Source organism: Danio rerio, chromosome 25 (genome assembly GCF_049306965.1).
Source record: "Danio rerio strain Tuebingen ecotype United States chromosome 25, GRCz12tu, whole genome shotgun sequence".
Classification (NCBI taxonomy): domain Eukaryota; kingdom Metazoa; phylum Chordata; class Actinopteri; order Cypriniformes; family Danionidae; genus Danio; species Danio rerio.
In genome coordinates, this window is record NC_133200.1 from 19,725,796 (window position 1) to 19,749,044 (window position 23,249).

General features: G+C 38.0%; 2 protein-coding genes across 5 annotated transcripts in view; one reads left to right on the forward strand and one right to left on the reverse strand.

The window, feature by feature from the left end:
* Positions 1-23,249, forward strand: part of fam185a (family with sequence similarity 185 member A) — a 60,284-nt gene that overhangs the window by 29,793 nt on the left and 7,242 nt on the right. Inside the window, exon 10 of one of the 4 annotated variants that reach the window (XR_012400362.1) lies at positions 18,466-18,610. The exons of 2 other annotated variants lie outside the window; for them this stretch is intronic. The gene's annotated coding sequence lies outside the window, so the exon portion shown is untranslated. Of the gene's footprint in view, positions 1-17,332; positions 17,532-18,465; positions 18,611-23,249 lie in introns of those variants that run through there. One more of the 4 variants, XR_012400363.1, reaches the window with a different exon arrangement.
* Positions 2,433-4,940, reverse strand: si:dkeyp-93a5.3. Its single transcript, XM_068217606.2, has 7 exons — positions 4,708-4,940; positions 4,475-4,495; positions 4,196-4,364; positions 3,648-4,095; positions 3,281-3,479; positions 3,121-3,192; positions 2,433-2,781 (listed from the first exon to the last, which is right to left on the reverse strand). The coding sequence occupies exons 1-6, from the start codon at positions 4,754-4,756 to the stop codon at positions 3,158-3,160; spliced, it is 921 nt and encodes a 306-aa protein (XP_068073707.2). The 5' UTR covers positions 4,757-4,940; the 3' UTR covers positions 2,433-2,781; positions 3,121-3,157.

Below are 23,249 nucleotides of genomic sequence, written 5' to 3' on the forward strand. Positions count from 1 at the left end.
GTGAAGCATAAGTTAGCGTTAGCTCTGATGTAGCATGTGAAGATACTGAGCTTGTATCAGCTGAAGGCAAGACAACAGTCATTTGAGTTCCCAGGCTCTTTTTCCGTTGTTTTATTTCTAAATCTTTTTTCGAAACACAAACCAGAAATTATGACTGTTTAAACTGCGTTGTTTAAATATATTTTGTGTACAAACTATTCTGTGTATTCTGTTTGGCTCATTTGAATGCCAGCACATTTGAAGAGCGGTGGATAAAAGCCACAGCTGAAAAAAGCTGCTGTAAACCTGAAACCCTCAGACTCGAGTCTCGGAGTTAATACCTGGACAGGAACTTGCGGGACCAAATATTGACTCTGTCCAACAAGAAATTTAAAAAACCTATGGTGAAATATAGTATAGTGTCTTGAAATACCAGTGAATGAAAATGACACATATGACAATAAACTGAAACATAATAAACTAAACCAAATAAAAAAACAAGCAATGATAACACATCTGCATGTTATGCAAAAAACATATGATCATGTTTATTTAATTCGATTAAATGTATTCTGAAATATTACAATTCGAAATTGATTTTTGAATTCCAATTTTTTTTTTTTTTACATTAAATGATTTTTACCCAAATTACGCTAAAGATTTTTCACGTTCTTCAATCTCTTTATTTGTTAAACCCACTGGCATTTGTATTGTTTTATTTGATGTATGAATGTTATTTTCAGAAATTTATTTATGTATTTATGTCCAATAATTTGATATTCATGTATTGATAATAAGAAATAAATTATTAAATATACATTTTATAATTTGACATCACATGACATGTTTCATGTTAGAAGAAAACAGCCCTAAAAAGTAGTTTCTCTGGACATTAATTTCTAGAGAAAAATAAAGTTGGGCTAGAACTCAGAAAACAATTTTAAATGTATTGTTATAAAGAATTGTATATTTAATATCCCTCAAAAGCCTGAAATCACAGACCACCTTTCTAATGAATTGCTACCTAAAAAACTACCTTTTTAAAAGCCAGCAATATTGTATATTTATTGTTGGTGAAGAAGTAACAATGTGCTCAAACGGATATGAAATGGTTTCACTTTATAGGATTTAATATAAAATACTATATAATTTAGTTAAAAACTAAACAGAATGTAACGCGAGGATTCTGTTCTAATGTTTGAACGACACCTTTCAGACCAAAATGTCACAAAACTGAGAAAAACGCAGATTTGTCTTAGAGATTTAAGAACGAGAATGATCCAGACAACTCAAACTATAAGCTCACGCCTGTCGTAATTGAAGAAACATCATGACATTGCTTTCCTTGAGGAGTTTAGTTTAAAAAATTATGTTTTGCTTTGACATGTTATGTTTTTACACAAATCAATATGCTATAGACATCAGCCTCTCTGGGAAAGTGCTGGGGAATTAGAAGGAATTAACATTGAAATTTGAATATTCATTTCAGTAATTGAACATTAAATTAATTAACAGATAATAAATTGTCATGTAGTTAAAAAATTGTGTTTTAAATATTTGGTGCACTGAAAAAATGATTAATTGGATTTACTATGTTTTTTTAAAGGGCACATAGTTTACACCTTTTTTATGATTTAATATTAATATTATGGTTCTTCTGAGTGTGCCAGTTTAGGTTCAGTTTTAAACAGTTCAGATTATTTTATTATAATGTGTTAATGTGTGTCATGTTGGGGGCCTGTACACAGCTCGCTGTTTTAGGGGCGTGTTGCTTTACATGAAAATTAGTTTCGGCTTCCCGCCCAATGTAACAAGGAGCGGAGCCAAGAGCTCACCCGCTCTGTGTTTGCAATAGACAGGCAGACTGAGAGAAGGAGCAGGAGTGAGAGGATCATCATTCAGCCGTACATGTACGACTCGGACACAGACCAAGCAGAGAGTACAAAATCATTTGTGTCTTTGTATAGTTTTACAGCCAACTGTGTGCTAGTTTTAAGTGCCAAGCTTGTACACCGAGACTAATAACCAGGTACACCGAATTAACTTTGACTGAGGCACCGGATGCACCAGCTCAAAGTCATGACTCCTGCGTCAAGCCGCACTCCTACGTCAAGTTGCGGTCGCTCTGAAAACCACTCCAATTAGGCCACCGTTTTTATGTTGTTAAATTGAAAAAAAAAAAAAAAAAAGAGGACTGTGTCTGTTTATATCACCCCAATAGAACGGTCCATACACTATACTTACACACGTCTGTCCATACAGCTTGAAAAGTAGATTTTTCACCATAGGTACCTTTTAAAAATATTTAGTACATCTAATGATTTTTTTTTTCAATAAGTTGGTTTATTTTGTCTCTATTTCAGTAGCATATTGTTAATTCTTTTTTCTCTGCCTATTCATTTGGATGATGATAACATTCACAAGCAAAAAAATACAGTAGGGGACACAAGCGTGCAGTTCTAAACTACTTTAATAAATCCACAAAGACTTTTGCACATGCTGTGCACACAATGAAGTGCTCTTTCTATCATGATTCAATCACCATGGTATTATGTCATTTACAATATGAGAAACTATTATACATATTGGAAGCAATGCATTTTAAATATCTGCAGTGGTGGTGGAATGCCAGAAGACTTGTCACATCAGGTTCAATATTAGCACTTGTGAAGAAATGTAAGAAAGAGTCTTGCAGTACTAACACTGAGGAGTTTCCAGATCAACATTGGCCAGAAGTAGAGCCTCAAAGACAGCAGTCAAGAAGAGACTTCATCATGTGATAGGCAGGTGTGAAGGTATAATCTTGAAAACAAAAACAAACAAGTGCAGCAATTGAGGAAGGAAAGTTACATTTGAGGGTGTGTGTGTGTGTGTGTGTGTGTGTGTGTGTGTATACTTGTTTTTACTTGCTTTAAACCTGAATGCACACAGAGTCATGGGGACTTATGTGAGGTCCTCATGAGCAAGCATGCTAATAAATTATACAGAATGTAGTATGAAACTGTAAAAATGCAGATAGTTACCTGTGAGGGTTGGGTTTAGGGGTAGGGGAATGGAAAATAAAGTTTGTACTTAAGCAGAAACATGTCTATGAGAGTCTCCACCGAGATATAAGAACAGTGTGTGTGTGTATGGACTCACCAGAGCATCATATACATATTCACTGCAGCAGTTTTTTTTATCCAAAGCAGCAGAAGACTCTATTAAGAACTTCTACACAAAATAAATAGACACACATTAGTCAAAGAAGCGTGTGTTGCTGTATACTGTGTGTGTGGGCATGAAAGGAGTGGAATCTTACTGTGAAGAGAACATCTTGGGTCAAAGAGGACAAATCCAGGCAGGTTTCCACCGACATTGCCTGTAATCCATTGCTTATACTCTGAGACACGAATGAACACCTCAGGAAGATTGGGCTGTGCGCATCCATAACCATGACTGAGAACACCAGCCTGAACCCACACTGAACACTTAGTCATCAGTGGACCACCAGAGTCCCCCTATACAGAGAAAGATTAGGTTATTCAGTTACTGTTTTGGTGTATTGTGTTTGTCTCATCAAATAGAGACAACATACAGTCAGTCTGGTTGGACATTCAAGTTTGCAGTGTGTTTAGGTGTGTGCATATGGAGTATCTTGACAAGAACAATCTCATTGATCATCATACAGAAAAGGTTGCTTTGCCTCCACGACGTGTACCAGCACAAATCATGTTGGGGGTGATCCGTCCATGACAAATATTATTGCAGTCTGCATTACTGTACACTTTAAGCTCAGCCTCTTGCAGAATGCCAGGATGAGGTAAAGGCACAGACACTGTGGTTCTGCCTCTTATACCACCTGTGCCCAAAACTCCAATATCCCCCCAGCCTGCGACCCAGCTGTTGGTGCCACGAGGGAAGTTGCTGTTTTCATCTGCTAGACATATGGGTTTAATGTAGTCAGTATATTGGACTGTAGATGTCAGCTGCAGCAGAGCGATGTCATTATCTTTAGTTATGTTACTGTAGGAGGGATGGGGAATGATGTGTCTGATAGTTCTGGAGATTGAATTGACATCAGCTACATAACTTCTCCACTTTCCTAAGTACACAATTATGCTGGATGGGGTTTCACTGTGTACAAGAAAGAAAAAAACAAGAGTAACAAAAATGGTACTTAAAGAACATTTCCACCAACCAAATAAGGCCATTGATGATAGTTGAGGTGTCTTACTCAACAATGCAGTGAGCTGCTGTCAGCACCCATTGATTGTTGATGAGGGAGCCGCCACAAAAATGGCCATATCTGCCCTGCAGACTGACCATCCACGGCCACGCGCCATGAGTTGCATTCACACCACCCACAATGCGAGGATTTAATGTGGGGTTTGGACGTCCACATACTGAGAGAGAGATTATCACACTGACACAAACAGTGCAGAGCATCCAAACAATTTCTAACAAAACAATTTGATAGTTATGATTCAATGTCAAGAGAGAGAAGAACACTTACCTTGCAAATTAGAAAGTGAATCTGCAGTAAAAGAGAAAGTGTGGAACAGATTATGAAGGAAAGCATCAACATTTAGGAGTTTCATTCAGTAGAAATTGGAAAAAAGTCAATTATGAAACTGACTATGCAACAGTTGATATTGACAGCTTGATTTTTAATGTTAATGTAAGATAATTCATTCAATTTTAAAACAGTCACAGGTGGAACTTAAATCATAAGACTGTAATTCTTACCTCTGACATACATCAACAGGAGTAAAGTCACACAGGTTTTCCACCACATCTTTACTCGGACTCTTCACTGGCTGGGTTTCTGGATGTCTGTGATAGTTTAGTCTTCTGTGCGTCTTGCAGTCTCCTTTTATAATGTTTCACCTCTCCTTTATCTTTTTATATTTCTCATCTGATCAGTCCTTTGTCACACCCCTCGTTCATTTGCCAATCATGTCTTATTCAACTCTTAGTACAATTTGTTGCAGTGCCTTATAAGAAGATATATGGAGTTATAAGGTAAATACTTGTTGTTTATTCTAGAAATGTCCTGTGTTTTGGGTCTCGTCAGTTTTAACTGGCAAGTCACTACTGCTGAATTTTTTTGAAAGTCAGAAATTAATATATTATCATGGTTTCAGATGGAAGCTAGTAATTATGGTCCAGGATTTACGTTAAAATTAAATTGGGACAGATGAGGACAGAATTATGACGAGAACAGAATTATATCTTTTCTTCTTATAAAGGTAATTGTAGTGTAATAATTCATTCATTAATTTTTTTTTTCTGCTTATTCCCTTTACTAATCAGGGGTCGCCACAGCCCTTTTAGCTGCAACCCAGTACTGGGAAACACCCATTCACACACATACACTATAGACAATTTAGCTTACCCAATTCACATATAGCGCATGTCTTTGGACTATGGGGGAAACCCATGTGAACACAAGAAGAACATGCAAATTCCAAAGAAATGCCAATTGACCCAGTCGAACCAACAACCTTCTTGCTGTGAGGCGACAGTGATACCAACTGTGCAACCGGGCCACCTAGTGCAATAATTGCTATTTGATATGTATTATACACTATTTTATTCATACATCATCCCCTTATATCAGAAATAGATCACGATTCATATTAAATCAAGTTTTAAAACCATTCTAATTCATCCAGGGCTTTACATTAACACCCGCCAACCCGCAAAATGCGGGTAGATTTCAGCTTTGGCAGGTTAAACAGACACCTCCACTAGCCACTTTGGCTAGTTGAAAAAAAATTTTAAATTGTGTTTTTCTTAAAAGCAGTGTTCGACTATAAGAACGACCCAATATGCGTGCAAAGGTGATCTTAGAATGGAGAAACAGCATGACTAACAAAAAAAATTGCATTCGTGCGAGCAGAAGAAAGCAGATGAATACTGAATGAGACGATGATCACTCGCGCTAACAGCTGATGTAATACGCGCTCCTGTTTCCTTCCTTGAAGCACGCGTGCCTGGAACTCAACTGTGAACGGATCTCTTTCAAATAGTCAGGCAAAAAAGTAATGCTAATGCATCCACAGACACAGTCTTGATGCATTCAAGAGCTCCAAATATGTCTTTTTGTAAGCAGCACCAGTTGCTTTCGATTTGAACAGATAATTAATTGGCCTTAACCGTGTAATCATCCCTCCATTTTCACACTATGTTTTTCACCCGGTTTCTTTTGCTTACGGTTATTTTTGTTTTCATGGCTTAATTATCATTTTTTTACAACAACATTTGCTTTAATGTAAAATTAACTCTTTATTTATGTGTAGTTAACTGATCTGAGAGACATTTAGCAAGGACATATTACTGTGCATATTTTTGATACATGACAATAATTATTTTTAAAAGTCAATTGTTTTTCTTTGTTTTTTTTTTAAGAAATGTTTTGTTAAATAAAATGTATACAGCTATATTTATATTGTGTTGACACTTTTAAAATTTGTGGCTAAGAAATAATTTTTGTTTGGTGTGGTCAGAGATAAATTAGGTAAATCCTTAATTTTGAGTTCTGAAAAGTCACGTGAAATAAAAACTAATTGCACTATAACACTATGAAACCATGACCCATTTGCTCATACACGACACACAAAATATGAAATGAATGAGGAGGCATCTGGACATAACACAAAATCTAAATCAAGTAATTTTAGCATGTAAAAGTCATATTTATGCATATAAAAAAATTTTCCTAACAACAAAATTGTGGCTAGTGAAAATGCAGAGTGGCTAGTAACGTTGGAAATCTACTAGCCACTGAAGCTGGTGATCAAAAAAGTTAATGTAAAGCACTGAATTCATCTATCCAAATTATTTACAGTACATTTTTATATTCTTCTAAAGTAAAAGAAGGATTTAAACCTCTTTTAATAAATAAAAAAGCTACATTTAGATAACACTTGAATTCTAATGAAATGCGTGTAAATATCTTTTTAGAGTATTGTGCAAAATACATGTTGGTTAGTTTTACTGACTGCAGAAATTATTTGGTATTTGCTATAAAATACATTTCAAGAGTTCACACTTAGATAATGCTTGACTATTTAAGCAAGTTTGGCATGCTGTCCTGGGAGAGAACCCTGAGCTCGGTGATAGATGAGCCCAAGGCTCCTGCCAGGTCAATAAGCATTAGAAGGGATATGAGATCAGGTAGTTCTCGATAGCTTCCCAAAATAGACTGCTAGCTGCGCTGGTTTGTAGTAAGTGCTTGTGACTTTAACTTTTGTTGCATGGTTTTTGAGTGTGGGAGGAAACCGGGGTAAATGGGGAAGCCCCACGCGGACACGGGGAGAACATGCCAACTGCGCACAGAGAATATCGGTTGGCTCAGCTAGTGTTGAACCAACAACCTCCTTGCTTTGGGGCAACAGTGCTAGCCACCGAGCCAACGTGTCGCCCGTAATGAGGAGGAGGGAGAAGGGATGGATGGGGGGGTTTCCAAAACAAAGATGAGGAATGAAGTTTAGGCTTGATATTTATATTGAATTTAGAGTGATCCGATTGGCTAGTTAGTTATTAGTGATAGGGATCAGCTGTAGTCAATCCTATCATGTGCTCCTCTCAAAATTAGTTTAAGAAACTTCACTTCAAGAGTTCACACTTAGATAATGCTTGACTATTTAAGCAAGTTTGGCATGCTGTCCCGGGACAGAACTCTGAGCTCGGTGATAGATGAGCCCAAGGCTCCCGCCTGGTCAATAAGCATTAGGAGGGAAATGAGATCAGGTAGTTCTCGATAGCTTGATGTCCGTGTGCATGGGTGCAAGCAGGCATATAAACATATTATTCATATAGGCATATATCCATGTACATATACACACGTGCCGTGCGTTTTATATATATATATATATATATATATATATATATATATATATATATATATATATATATATATATATATATATATACACATATATATGTGCATATGAATAGGGAAAGCAAAACAAAAAACAAATGAAGAAATAGGGCTGGAAAGGGTGGGGGGGGGGGGGGTGACGTGACTCGTGCTCGTAGTCACAGCTCAGGAAGATGAGCTATCAAAGACTGGTTCTAGCAGGAGTCGAGAAAAGGGGAATTGGGCAATGAAGACTCCTATTAGAAGGAAAAGGGGTTTAAGCTCTGGGACCGCCCCTGTGGTGGCCAAAGCTTTGGGGTGACAGTACTATGTAAAATGGGCATATGATTATATTATATTATATATATATATATATATATATATATATATATATATATATATATATATATATATATATATATATATATATATAAATAAATAAATATATATATATATATATATATATATATATATATATATATATATATATATATATATATATATATATATATATATATATATATATATATATATTCCAATAAAGAAAACATTGATTTCCATGTTGGATTCTAAGTGGACTGCAAAAAAATGCCAAAATACTGGAATTGCAGATATGGAAAATGAAAAATTGTAATAATAAACTATAGAATACAAACTGTTGCACTCTTTGTAAAGTTTTATTGCTGTGAGTTTAGAACATTAGTTATAGAGTAGAAACAATTTTGCTTAATCCTCCTTTACATTCATCCAGTTGCTAAGACTAGGAGTATCCCGCAAGTGCACAGAGACTCCCAAATGCCCGCAAATAATTGATAATTTCTCGCAAACCGGTCGTTAAATACATTGCACACCCCTCTCCCCCGCATCCCTCCTGGCTCTTCAGGTAGCCTATGTCGCGCGCAACTCACCCCGCACTGTCTTTCAGGTATGTCTCGGGCGCACACGCCCCTACTCAGATACGTCGCTCACTCCACACCTGACACCCCTCAACGGGCCTGACACAGACACACACACAACGCGCTGCAGACGTTTTGGCCCCAACGGCCTTCCATACTGGAGCGAATTCCCTCAGATTCAACATGCATGATTACGTTCATCAAATTTGCTTAAACTAAGCGTTCCAAAGTATTACTGAGGGTTTCCCGGTAGTGAATGTACGCTAGGAGTGTTTGGAATGGGAGTGTAGAGGAGAGGATGTCGAATATGTAAATGGGGTGTCCTTTGCGGGATTAATCTGTCTTGCTTTGCTTGATGAGGAAGGATATTGTTTCCCCGTCAACCAAAGTTAGATCTGATATGGTGGGTTGGATTCTGAGCACAAATTATGAAGTTATGGAAATTTCGGAACATCTTAAGAATCAGAAAAAGGAAAGTATGAACATAGCATCCAGGGTATGATCTGTGTGTGTGTGGATACGTAGCCTTTACGGAGGGTGGAGATACATTTGGACAGTATATGGTGTGTGATGGGCAGCCTAGAGTCTGGGAGGGAGGGGTGGGTTTTTTGGACGCCTTTAATAAGAAGGCTGGTTTGCTAGTTTGCTATGGCATCTGATGTAGACCCATGAATTAACTTGTGAAAGAATTGGATGCTGCTTAAATAGCTTCTGATGGAGCTGTCTTGTATGTTTTTGTATGAATGGAAATATGTGATGAATGAAGTGATTGTGAGCAAGGAAAAATCTGGAAATGATGTGTTGTACAGGAAATGGAAATGTTTTAATGCATTCCATGCAGTAAGATATGTTTGTGAAGTTCTGGGAGCAACGGCATTTAAAATAAGGGGGATGAACGTCTGATGCAGGTGATGCATGGGGTGGTTTATAGGAATATCATCTCTGAATAAGGAGGCACTGGATGCGGATGTTGATCTGCTTCTGGTGCGAGCATTCGAAATCTCGGAAACAGAAAACGAGAGAGAGAGTTAGCAATTTGGTTATGAAAACCTGGTACATGTTTAGCTGTTATGATAAATTGTTTTTTGGCGGAGGTGGACATTGTCGCAATGGACTAGAATGCTGAAGGCGGACCATTCATCTCCCCACAATAGGGAAGCGGCTGCTAGAGGGTATAATTCGAATAATGCTGATGATTGATGGTGAGGGGGAATTTGGAGCATTTGGTGAGGCCAGTAAGATGCGAACCAGTGGCCCTGGTAATAGCCACCAAACCCTATTGAGGAGGCGGCGTCTGTGTATAGGTGAATATCGATTGAAGATTCTATCAGATCGCTATAGAAAAAGGAACAGCCATTCCAGCACTTTAGGAGGGAAATCCAGAGGCTGAGTTCGTGACGGCATAGGTTGGATAGAGACAGTGTATCATCTAATCCGGGGACCGATGCTGCTAGTTGGAGAAGGTAATTTACGAAGGGACGTCCTTGTGGAATGATGCGCATGGCGAAATTTAGATGTCCTAAAATGGATAGTAATTTGCGCTTTGAACAAGTTTGATTTTCCAAAAATATGGAGGATAGTGCGATGATGCGGTCGATTTTTTCTTTTGGTAAGGAAGCTTGGAATTTGTTTGAATTCAAGTTGATGTTTAGAAATTCTTGTGACGTACCAGGTCCTGAAGTTTTCTCCTCTGCGAGCGGAATACCAAGATTGTCGAAAACTTTTTTAGTCATTGCTAGGTGTTTTGTTGCAGGGTTGCTCTGGGGAGAGTTAATGAGGAAATCATCGAGGAGATGTAGTATATGCGGAACGCCGTAGTTATTTGACAGGATCCAGCATATAGCTTCCGAAAGCATGTCAATATTTTTGGACTACTTCTGCATCCGAAGGTAAGGCGTATGGCGAAGAAGAATTTAAATCTCCAATTAATGCCAAAAAGATGCCAGTAATAGGGATGTAACGACATGACTTTGAATGCAGTGGAGATATCCACTTTAGCAAGCCAAACGTATAGCTTGGTCTATATCATGGTAGTTTAGCGTGTATTCTTCTGGAGGAATGATGCTATTAATGCTAGAGAAGTAAGAATTATGAGGGGATGAAAGGTCAATTAGACGTTTTTTGCCAGAAAATTTGCTGGTAGCTATGCAGTTAGGACTAATTCGGTAGACACTCAAGGGGGGAGCGAGAAAGGGACGATCATAAAATTATTATCGATCTCTTTCTTGATCAATTGATCTACGGCTTCTGGTTCTGCGGTGGCGGACATTAAATTAGGGCAGGCCATGTTGTAGGACGGAAGAGTAGAGATGCCGGGGTGAAATCCGTTCGATAAACCTGTAATGAGAAAATCAGAGAAGTTAGAATCAGGGTGCAACCTTAATTCATAAGCAAGTTGAGAAATATTAATAGGAGTCGACAGATACTGCTTGGATTTTTTATTAGCTTTTTGAACTTGGCAGATGACGCGCACGTGCTCGCCGCCACAGTAATTACAAATGTGGAGAAATTTGCATGGGTCTCGATAGCATCTTTCGGCATTAACGTTGAAGCAGGGATTAGGAGGAGACTGATTTTGGGAAGAAGACTGAGAAGGAAGAAGAGCGGGGATAGCGGATGTAGATGCACAAGGAACATAGCTGTTTTGGATCTTGGATTGGGTGGGATTGTATCGGAGGGAGGGATGACAAAGGGACAGGAGGTAGTGGAGTAGAGACTGGAACAGCAGACTGCGCAGGATAGACTACGGCAACCGAGAAAACCTTTGTTATGTAGATCAAAGTCGATAGCCCCTCAATATTGATTTTGATTCCATTGTGTGACGCGAATTGCACATTTAGCCGAGAAAAACTTAAGTGTAAAAATGTGTTCCCCCATTGGAGAGCACGAGCTCCGAAATGATGGCCATGTAATCGTTCAGCACCTCCTTTGGGGAAAAACCGAACAAATTACCTCTGTGTATCTGGAAAAAGCTACGTGAAATTCTGCCAATGAAAGAGTGCGGGTTTGAGAACTGGTGGATGGTTTTAGGATAAATGAAAATTTGCCGTAATCTATTTGGCGCACCGCAATGGGAGCTGCAATGGGTGAAAGAAGTGTAGAGAGGTCTATGTCGGCACCTGAGATGATGAGATTCCTGATTGTATTGGAGACGGGTGGAGGTTCCAGGACTGGAGCATTCTGAGGGATGGGAAGAGGTACGGCAGTTGCTAGGGTGAAGGGGGGATGAGTGGAAGAAATATTAGTAGGGAGAGGAGGATGCTGAGGAGGGTTAGTATTGGACGTGAGTGCTTTGTGGAGGGATAAAGAGGGCATGAAGGAAGGAATATTGGATAGAGGAAAGGAAGAAGGGAGAGGAACATTAGGACTGATATTTATATGCTGGTGGGAGTGAATAAGGTTGGTCGTTGTACATGGAAGGTGGGAGGGAAGGGAAAACTGTATAGGATTGGTAGCAGGAGGATGAGGGCTAGATGTTGCGCTAGATTGGGGCGATTGTGGCCAGAAAAAGGTGGTATTGTTTTGCAGGGTAGCATTAATGTCTGGGTTAATGTCCTTGGTTTGTGTAGATGTGGTTTCTGTAATGCTCCTATTGTCTTGGTGGTGTTGGGATTGTGGTTTTTTGGTGTTATTAGTTTTTCCAGTTGCCTTTCTTGGTCCGGGTTGGTTAGAGGCTGGCGGAGAAGAGTTGTGCAGGGGTTATGGGGCGTGGCGGGAACGGGTGTTTCTGGAGTTCTTGGTGGGCGGAGTCAATGAGGTAATGGACAGCGGTTAAAAATGCGCAGATCTAGGATTGTCCGTAACCCACCTATCTTTTTGGGCACGATGAAGTACGGGCTGTAAAACCCACTCCATCTCAGCTGGAGGGACCGGCTCGATTGCATCCTTCGCCAGGAGGACAGCAATCTCCTCTTGCAAGACAGTGGCTGACCCTGGTGTAATACACACCCATGAACTTGGGGGGCAATTTTGCGGATTGAATTGCGTAGCTGAGTCTGATTGTGCGTATGAGCCACTATGAAGGGCTGGCCCACGCTAACCAGGCAGGCAGAGCTCTCGCTAATGAACTCATCGCTACAATCGCTGAAGTACCAGCAGTGTTGCAGCGCAGAGTGGGTGTGGGTGTGCTGATCCGGGAAGCGCAAGGGTCCCGTGGAAGAGCTGGAGGCAAGAGATTCACTTTCACCTAACACCCAAGCTCCGGAGGGGGGACTCGAAGGGTGGGAGAAAGGAGACCGTCCTCCCAGCGCTTGTGAGCCACTGGCGAAATGCACAGAACCTGCGAGCTAGTAAGTATAGCGTCCCAGACTGGCAGATTTCGGGCTGTCACATCCGGGGAAGATGGAAAGTGCTCTTTCATTGATGTTTGCATGGCAGTGAAAATCGCCGTTGGAAATGGGGCTCGCCCCTCCAGCGGGAAAAGAGCAAAATCCCTCTTCTCCGGACGACCTGTCTCAGGTACGCTTTGCGGTCCATTACCGGACTTAACGGCACACTGGGCAAGGGGGGCTGCCTGCTTTCGAGGTGCTCGACACACCCGCTTCGCCAGAGGCACGTGCGGGGCAGCTCTCGTAGTCAGGCGCCTTCGGCGAGGAGCAGCAGATATGGATGGCTCGGCAGGCAGAGCGGGCTTACAGTCCCGCCGATAGATGATATTACCCATTGCATCAGACTGCTCTCTCACTGCCTTGAATTCCTGGGTGAATTCACCGACCGCGTCGTCGAACAGGCCAGCCTGGGATATGGGGGAGTCAGGAAAGTAGACTTTGTCGAGTAAAGGCTGTAGAAGTCTCTGAAGCGAAAAGGTTAGTGTTGTCTTGCTTTCCCTGTGCTTATATGCTGAATTGATTGCAACAAGCATCAGGTGCGCAAGCTGACGCTGCCAATTCATTTGGCATTTCATTCGCCCGTTTATATACTCTTTCAGATGATTGGCTTTCTGAACGAAATCCCCATACATGGATTAAATCCACTTATAGCATTGAAGTTCCCCATCCGAAGGGGAACTAAATTAATTTGTTTACAAATGAAGTTGTGCATAATAAAATTAAATGAAGCAGGGAAAATCTATTGAACACATGAAGAAAGGGAGGTGTAAAAAGGCAGTGAAAGCTCAGACAGCAGCTAAAATCTCTTAATAGTTTTTAAGCAACCCTCTGCCCTTCCTTATTGTAAATTAATATTCGCTGCTTCAGTCTAACATCTACATTAGCAGGATGATGAAGATGAAACCAGGGTGGACATTTCAAGATAACAATGATCCAAAACTGCCAAGGAAACTCTTAAATGGTTTCAAAGAAAGAAAATCAAGCTGTAGAATGGTTTAGTTACAGTTTACAGAATATTCATACAAATGAAATCCTTTTGGGGCTTGTGACTACTTTTACATGGACATCAGTAATCTAATGATTTGTCTTAATCTGAATAAGACAATAATATGATTCAGGTGTTTACATGAGTTGCTTTTTGAATGTTACATTCATGATTCCCAGCTACATGTTATAACACATAGATCAGTAACATCATTGTGTCACCAGCCTATAAATGTTTTCTCCGCAGTTTGTGTCTGTGGTCCTTTAAGATGTTAAAAATTCATTGTTTACGCGGCAGACTCTTGATCAGAGTAGTGTCTTAATCATATTAAAATCAGAGTATTGGTGTCCATGTAAACGTACCCAGATAATGTGTCAAATGATGTCACAAGCTGTCAGAGATGGTCCATTCCTCACCTTTAAGGTGATTCCATGAGCCCTCAAATTTTATAAGTTTGACGTGTTGCTCTCTTACATGCAACTTTTGTAAAACATCTGCTGGATGTTGGTGTGTCAGAATCCTTGCTTGTAAAATATAGCCATACTATAGAATGCTTAGTTTAAGCAAATTAGATGAACGCAATCATGCATGTTGATGAAGTGAGTCGCTCGCCGCATATGCTGTTCTGCACGCTTTGCCTGACATCGCTGACATCCGTATCCCTCAAAGCTGTTTAGAATTAAACATTTAGAGAAAGTGTGACAACTCACGTGTGTCTTTAATGCACCCCTTTATGCTTCTTAAGCACGTCACACAGCGGATGCACCGATCAGAGCCGCAGCACGGAGCGCACATGACAGGAGATAGTATCACACACCAGACGTGCATATTCGCATGTAATTTAAAATGAAAATATTCAGATGTCGCACTGTGGCATGGCAAAAATATGAACAGTCATGAGTTGTGGCTGGCCGCTGGACGCCGCGGACAGCCGCTGACTTGCGAATTCTAAATGCATGGCACTGCGCATCCCAGAGCGGCGCTTCCGGTGCGCAACTTGCTTTACGTTTTTGTTGCAGCACCGAAATTAGGCACCGAAATCCATATGCTGATTTGATCCGGTGCGAGTTTCGGTACCCAACCCTACAATTGATAAGAATTGACTGAAAGTATATAAAATCATATTGCCAAAAGAAAGTACCCATGTCAAATATACAAATGCACAAAACCACACTGTAGAGATACAAGCAAAACAAAGATTTATTTCTAAAACTGCAGAGGTGGACCGTTTTTATCTGTGTGACATGCGGGCAATTTTAAAAAGAGCTTTTTTTTAGTGCCCACTTTTCATTCAGATCTGCACACTGTGCAAACTGAGAAACTGATAGTAATAGTGGTGCATGGACAAGCACATATTCATGATTGTGTGATCTCGATTCAAATATTAAATAGGCTTGGGCTATACTGTATAAGGCTATAAAGGCTTCAACATTTATTTGCAATTTAATTTTAGGATTAGGAGAGTAAATCCAATGCCAGATGATGTATATCTAGACCATTTATACTTGTTAATGAACAAATAAAACATCATGTATCTGAAATGTCATCTTGTGTCTCTGAAAAACTACATTAAAACTTATTTCCAATAAAAATCATTTTAATAGCACTTTCAAATCATAAAAAGAACATTAGGCTGTTTCTAACCTGTCACTCACTAAACTCTAAATCTAAACTCACAGCATTTGAGAAGCTATTTCTTACTTGTTAAGATCTTCAAAGTCTTCAAACGACCCGCAAATCCTATTTAAACTCTGTCAAGTCTATCGGTCAGTCCAGTTTTAGTTGTCCAATGAGGGTGAGTTACTGCAAATTACCTTATTTATTAATAATATTTATTATTAGTTTATTTTACAGCATCTGAAAGAGCAGAAAGAGCTAAACACACTGCAACAAAAAACACCAGCAAATTAAGAAAAGATCTTCATCTGTTTAACAGCGTTTGCAAATTCTCACAATCCAAACAAATAAAGAAAACACACTGCATTTTGTCAAGGAACACAACAGAAATGTTTTTGGGTCCCCTTGAAACATCTTTGTTTGAGTTGTGAGGATTTGCAACACGTATGCTGGCAACCCAATGAAGATCTTTTCTTTGCGAGTTAAGCTCCTGTGGCCACCGTACACCCCAACAAAAAAATCCTTGAGCTGCTACTGTGTGGAAAAAAATACAAAACTACATAGCCTTGTGTGCAAAAGCATTTGCCCCTAAACCTAATAACTGGTTAGGCAAGTAAGACTTGCAGTTCTTTGGATTTTCTTCTGGGGTCTTTTTGAACCTCTTACTGTAGATGAGACACTTTTTCACACAGGGCTATGCAGTTTTGCGATTTTGTTTTCCCTTAATAAAAAAAAGAAACCAGTAGGAGGGCAAACATTTTTGCACACCACTGTACATACATACTTATCCACCTCCCAACAAACACACATATATAAGTTAGCCCTCCTGAATAGTTTTAATAACTAATTTCTCAAAACATTTGCCATGATGACAGTACATAACATTTTACTAAATATGTTTCAAGATACTAGCATTCAGCCTAATGCAATTTAAAGACTTGATTAGGTTAACTACACAAGTTAGTGTAAATGTCATTGTATATAATGATGGTTTGTTCTAATATTGCTTAAGGAGGCTAATATTGACCTTAATATGGTTTTAAAAAAAATATAAAACTGCTTTTATTCTAGTCGAAACAAAACAAATGACAAACAAACCTTTCTGCAGAAGAAAAAGTATTATTGGAAATACTGTGAAAAATGCTTTGCTTTGTTAAACATAATTTGGGAAATATTTGAAAACAAATTATAAAAAATTCAAAGGGAAGCCAATAATTTTACATCAGCTTCGTTTGTATATATACATTTTGAATAGGTCAAAATGAAGCCTTGCAAAAGAACGTAGTCCACGCCGAACATGCAGATACACAAAACCACAATGTAGAGATATGAGCAAAGCAAAGATACATTAGTAAAACTGCAGAGATGCACCGTTATGATCATGAAGCTGTGAGATATGCAGGCAAAAATGAAACAGAGGGCACCTTCTTTTCATTCAGATCTGCATGCTGTGCAAACACACTTTACTGGGATGGAAATTATGTTAACGGAAAATAGTTTAGCATTGTCCAGCGCAAAGCATTCATGGTTTTCTGAAGTTTATTTCTTTTCTTTCTTTCTTTTTCTTCATTTCTTCAGTCACCTTGGTATGAACTTGATGTAATTAAAATATTAAATTGACTGTGGGCTTACTTCATTAAGCTGTATAGACACAATGTAATCTTATAGACCTTTTTCACAGCGGAATTGAACACTGGAAGCGCCCTTCGAAGCAATGTATAGCTACATCCGGTTTCGCTAGGAGTCGCAGAAACATGACAGCCGCAGGACAGCGGATGACTTTCTCACTGTCAACTTTGCCATAATTTGGACGGGAAGATGTTGTTCGGTGAATGTGTAAAACTGACACAGTCTTAATAAAACAGCATTTAAAAGATGATACCGATTTGTAGAGTTTGTGCAGAAAACGTGTCTTAAAGCGTTTGCAACGTCAGGTTAATGTAAGGTGCACAGTTAACAGCATAAGATCTGCTCATTTAAGCCATTCTTAAGCAAGATTAACTAAGCTATTTAACGTCCAGCAGGATTAGTTTTATGTCAGTAGTCCCGTCTGTAAACTGTGCTAACCCCCTCCTTCCTTTTTATTCAGAGTCAGATATAGTGAATGGCGAGGTAGTTTTATAGGCGAGTTGCTATCGGTCAATGCGGGAGCATTACAGGTTGTTCAATGCTCGTAAGGTTTTCTCAAGTCTGTAAAAACGTTAGCTCCTACTCGTGGAAAAAATAAATTTTTATTATTTATTTGAAGAACAGCAAATAACATTTTACAATACAAAAATATACATACCAGGGGGTTATTCTAAATAAAATACAAATATACAAAATGTAATAAATGTAATAATTAAATACATTGTAGAGTTCAAACATTTTTAAAGTGGTCGGGCTTTCTTTTTTAGAGAGCTGATACTGGTTTTATACAAGCATATTTCAGTCATCAATACCTTACGATTTGGTTTCTTATTAGTAAATTTACATTTATAAATGTGCAATTTTGTTTACAACATAAGCAAATTAAATAAATAAAACAATTTTCCTCTAGATAGGGATAATCAAGTAAAGCCCAAATGTGCATTTTTCTATAATGATGAAACTGTTTTGAACACAAAACAGTTGTTATTAATAAATTTTTGCACCTCACCCCATAAGCTGCTGTGACAGTCTATTTAGTAAATCTACTTCAAGAAGCCCTCATTAGTAATGTGTATTGACTTTAATGATTTATGTATCTGTGCTTTTTTGTGCACAATTAATCGGTTTGAGTGTGAAGCCTCTTTCCCATTGGTGGATTTTGTCATCATCTTTCATTTCTTGCAGGAGCTAAGAGCCCACGAGTGAAGGAAACTTTTGGTGGTGATGCTGCTGCTGCTGTGCCAGTGTGTGCTGTGGGACACTTTTGATGCATTGAGTGTGCTGTGGTGTTAAAGTGTATGGTGGATAACTTTCACGGGTGATCACTTCTGTGGGTAACCCCAGTCCTTTGAGTTAATGCCACGATTTGTGATAACATTTTCTTTTTGTTTTGACTGATTTGAGAGTATGACAGTAAATAGTTCATGTATGTGTGGATTGAATATTAACCACTTTCAGTTCCTTTCGTGAGTGACCCCTCTAGAGTTGACTGGACATCAGGGCCTATTTAGTGTTTTTAAAGAATTATTGTGAATAAACTTTTGTATTTTTTAGGGATGGTCAAAATAATCGATTAACCGTTAACCGAAAGGGTGCGTTTTTAACCGATTAATGGTATCAGTCAAATTATTAAAAATATTATATAATTTTGTTTGGCTGCATAAGGGGCAGATCGAATGCACTTTTTTTTGTTAAAAGGGGCATCTTTTGAATGGTTTACTAACGGTCCCAAGTGTTTTGCATGCGGCTCTCCCCAGAGCAGTAGTTTGTGTTGTCAAGACAACTACAGAGAACTTTTAAAAAGCATGGTTTCTGCTACATTCATTCTTCCATGGCAGGGCGTCACACCAAAATGCATCCCGCCACAGCTACATTACAGATTTTCATTCAAAACATTCAGTCATTGTTGTTGTTGTTGTTTTTAATAGCAGATTATAATTGCATCAAAACATATTAAAAGGTAAAGGAATTATAAGAGCACAAACTTTTCTGCAACTCTTTGAGGTTACGTGCTGACTGACTGACTGACTGACTGACTGACTGACTGACTGACTGACTGACAGGTGTGTGATGCGTGAGGCCAGCAAACATGACATGGCTTTCAGTTATGATGAACACAGATTGCATAATTATAATTTATTTATAGAGAAAGGTCTGTGGTTCTGCATATAAGGACTTTATCTTGCTAAAGTTTATAGCCGTTTCACTTTACTTCAGGACGCATTAATACCGCACTGTAGGTCTAATGGAGACATTCATAAATATTCCTAGAAAATCGAATAAATGTTGGAGACATACTACATAAACCGCAAAATCGCACTTCAGCAGCGTTTATTTGAGAGCACACAAGAAGATCTGCGCTTGAGCAGCGTATATTTAATGGGGCATGTTTTGTGCACAAGCAGAAGAAATCAGCACGCAAGCACACTTATATTGCACGTAAATGCCATCTCGACTTGTAATACTATCCTCACGACATTTCTCCATTTGTCATTGAAATAACACCATAGGTAGTTAGTAGATTTTTGTAAAAGACCTGCCGCCACAGCTGAAAAAAATCCTAGAGGAAATACTGAAGATGAAGGGGAGACTAGTGCTCGCTGTTTTAAGTTATCCAAAGCTGTAAGACTTTACAAATCTTGAATATCACAATATTATTAAGTATTACAATTGTAACAACATAGACAGCAACACTCTTGCACAATCAATACCCAGCTGATTTAGTCGTTTCATAGTGACATAAAAAAGAGAACCGTTTGGTTTTTTCCTTGTCAACATAAAAGACAGTGTGGTGCACCAAGCATGTATGCAAATTAATGTAATATCATATTTTTGACAATATAATATGATATAATAATAATATAATATCAAAAAACAAAACTGTTAACAAAAAGTCAACATTTATGCACGTTGCCAGTTTCACCACGCAGCACTCGCACTTGAACCACGAGTGAGAGAGGAAACCATATATCAACACATAATCTTTTTTAAAAAAAATTCTTTTAAAAATGTAAAAAGGTTTTGTAATATAATAATAACAGCGGGGCATTCAATAACTGCATATTTTCCGTGGAGCGAGCGATTTGAGGAAGTCTGCTATTTTTATTTGACGGAAGACAAAAACATGATTGGAAAAAAACAGTTATGCCGGTTCTTATAAAGGATTCAGTCAATTTTTTAATTTTGTAATCTAAATTAATCATTTAATTGAAAAATTATTTAGGGCAGGCCTATTTATTTTAGTAATTTTATTTAGTTTATTCTGTTTTTCTATGCCATTGGAAACACTGCAGGTGCTTGAAGATGCTCTGTTTTTATGTTCTGTTATTAATATGCTAGCATGTTGAAATAAATCAGTATTTTAAAATGCAATATTTAATGTGTCAGACACAAAATAGACACGTCAGTTTTTTTTTTATTTAATAATAATTTAATATTAATCTGACTAGTTAACCTTTAATATCCGATTAACGAGAGGCGGTTGTCGATTAGCAAAATTAACCGAAATGAGCATCCTTTGTATTTTTGTACATTCTCGTGTCTCCTGTCTGCTCCTTAATGATTAAAAGATAAAAATCTGTGTGACCTTTTTATATTTTAATTCCTGGGTTTAAATCCCAGGTGGCGTAGTTGGTTTCATCAAAATAAATTGAGTTTAGATTGGGTTGTGGTCCAAAGAGAGCTAACCAACCTAGCTTCTCCCTCCCCGCTCCACCACATTCTGGCGTAGTTGGCAGGGTTGGTGGGTTGTTTAAAGGGAGTTACAATAACCACTTCTTCCCCTGCTGCCCTCCTGAGTTCGCCCCTCTCCGCCACATTTTGGTGTAGACGACAGGACTGATGGTTGTTTAAAGGGAGTTACCTGTAGATTAACTGCCCTGCTCCACCACATTCGGAAGACAAAACTAATGTTAGCCAATCTCCACATTGATCTCCTGTAACGTTATTTGAACTTGAGTTACAGGACGTCTCTGCATTTTAAGTTTTGGCATGTAATCGAGTTAATCTACTGAATTTGCAGTTATAAAATATGAATGTTCTAGAAATCGAATCTTAAATAACAAATAGAACTGTAAATGTTAATTATTATTTATATACATCATTTACTGTTGGCTTTTTTATTTGAAAACTCTTAAAAAACATTAAATTGAAGGTAAATTACTCTTTGCCAGATATAATGAGGTCATCGATTAAACCAAATAAAAACGAAGGCAAAAAATGATAAACAATATTTAAGCGATGTTGCAGCAGCTGATAGACATCTGTTAATGTAATAATACTGCTAATTAAGTTTATTGTACAAACGGACAAGGATTATTTTAGGTGCAGGGATGGGATGTGTAAATATCCTGTTGGCATTTAGAAATCTTGCTGTATTTATCTTTTAAATGCACAATTTTTTTACACATGGTAATTAATTACCTATGGTGTGTTTATTTTGGGCCCTGTTGATTGCTAATTTAAAATAAAAACTTTTCTAAAATGACAGTTGAAGTCAGAATTATTAGCTCCCTATTGATTTTTTTTTTTCTTTTTTAAATATTTCTCAAATTATGTTTAAGAGAGCAGGACAATTTTCACAGTATGTCTGAAAATATTTTTTTCTTCTGGAGAAAGACTTTTTTTTTATTTGTTTTTATTTGTTTTATTTCGGCTAGAATAAAAGTGGTTTTAAATTTAGTAAAATTCATTTTAGGGACAAATTATTAGCCTCTTTAAACTATACATTTTCCGATAGTCTACAGAACAAACCATCGCTACACAATAACTCGTCTAATTACCCTAACCTGCCTACTTAACCTAATTAACCTAGTTAAGCCTTTAAATGTCACTTTAAGCTGTATAGAAGTGTCTTGAAAAATATCTAGTCAAATATTATTCATTGTCATCATGGCAAAGACAAAATAAATCAGTTATTAGAATTAAGTTATTAAAACTATTATGTTAGGAAATGTGTTGAAAAAATCTTCTCTCCATTAAACAGAAATTGTTAAAAAAATAAACAGGGGGCTAATAGTTCAGGAGAGCTAATAATTCTGACTTCAACTGTATGTGTTGTTCATATGTTATTGTTCATTTTTTATTTTATGAGTGTTATTTCTACCCCTATGAAGAGAACAAATACCAACAACCCGTTTCATACAACCAACAACTTATACACAACTCAGGCTAGAGTGTATGAAAGATTGTTTTTTTCTCCAGTCCAACATAAATAGTTTTTATTAAATTATAACAGCTTACATCACACAGTTTGAAATCATATATAATTAAATGTTTTTAAATGTAAGTGCTTATATTTATATTAGCGGTAAAAAGCAGCAGTCTTTTGCGACAGTTTGTGCCCAAAACAAGGAGTTTTTCTTTTTCCCTTAAAATCGTTCAATGGGAAAAGGTGCTGTCCTGTCGTTTATATTTTTTACAGTCATCGATTAGTAAATCCAAGTAAAATCCAAGTCTATGGCGATGACACAGGGGTTGCTAGACAAGTTAAACATGTACAGTAAAATTCATTCATTCATTTTTTTTTTCAGCCTAGTCCCTTTATTAATCTGGGGTCGCCACAGTGAAATAAACCACCAACTTATCCAGCATATGTTTTACGCAGCGGATGCCCTTCCAGCCGCAACCCATCACTGAGAAACATCCATACACACTCATTCACACACACACACACACACACACTACAGACAACTTAGCTTACCCAGTTCACCTATACCACATGTTTTTGGACCCGGAGGAGTAAAGTAAAATGCAGAAATAGAACACCATCTGTCTCTGTAAAAATGCAGTGATTATTATTTCCAAAAATCATATCAGTAGCACTACAAACTCTCAGCTAATTCAGATTGGAGAAAGATGATGCTATGCTAAAAAATGCTGGGTTCCACATCATTTCTTCAAGTTGTACATACAAATCGATTAAGTTAACTTAATCGTTACAAATGTAAGTGGATTGAACATAAAACAAT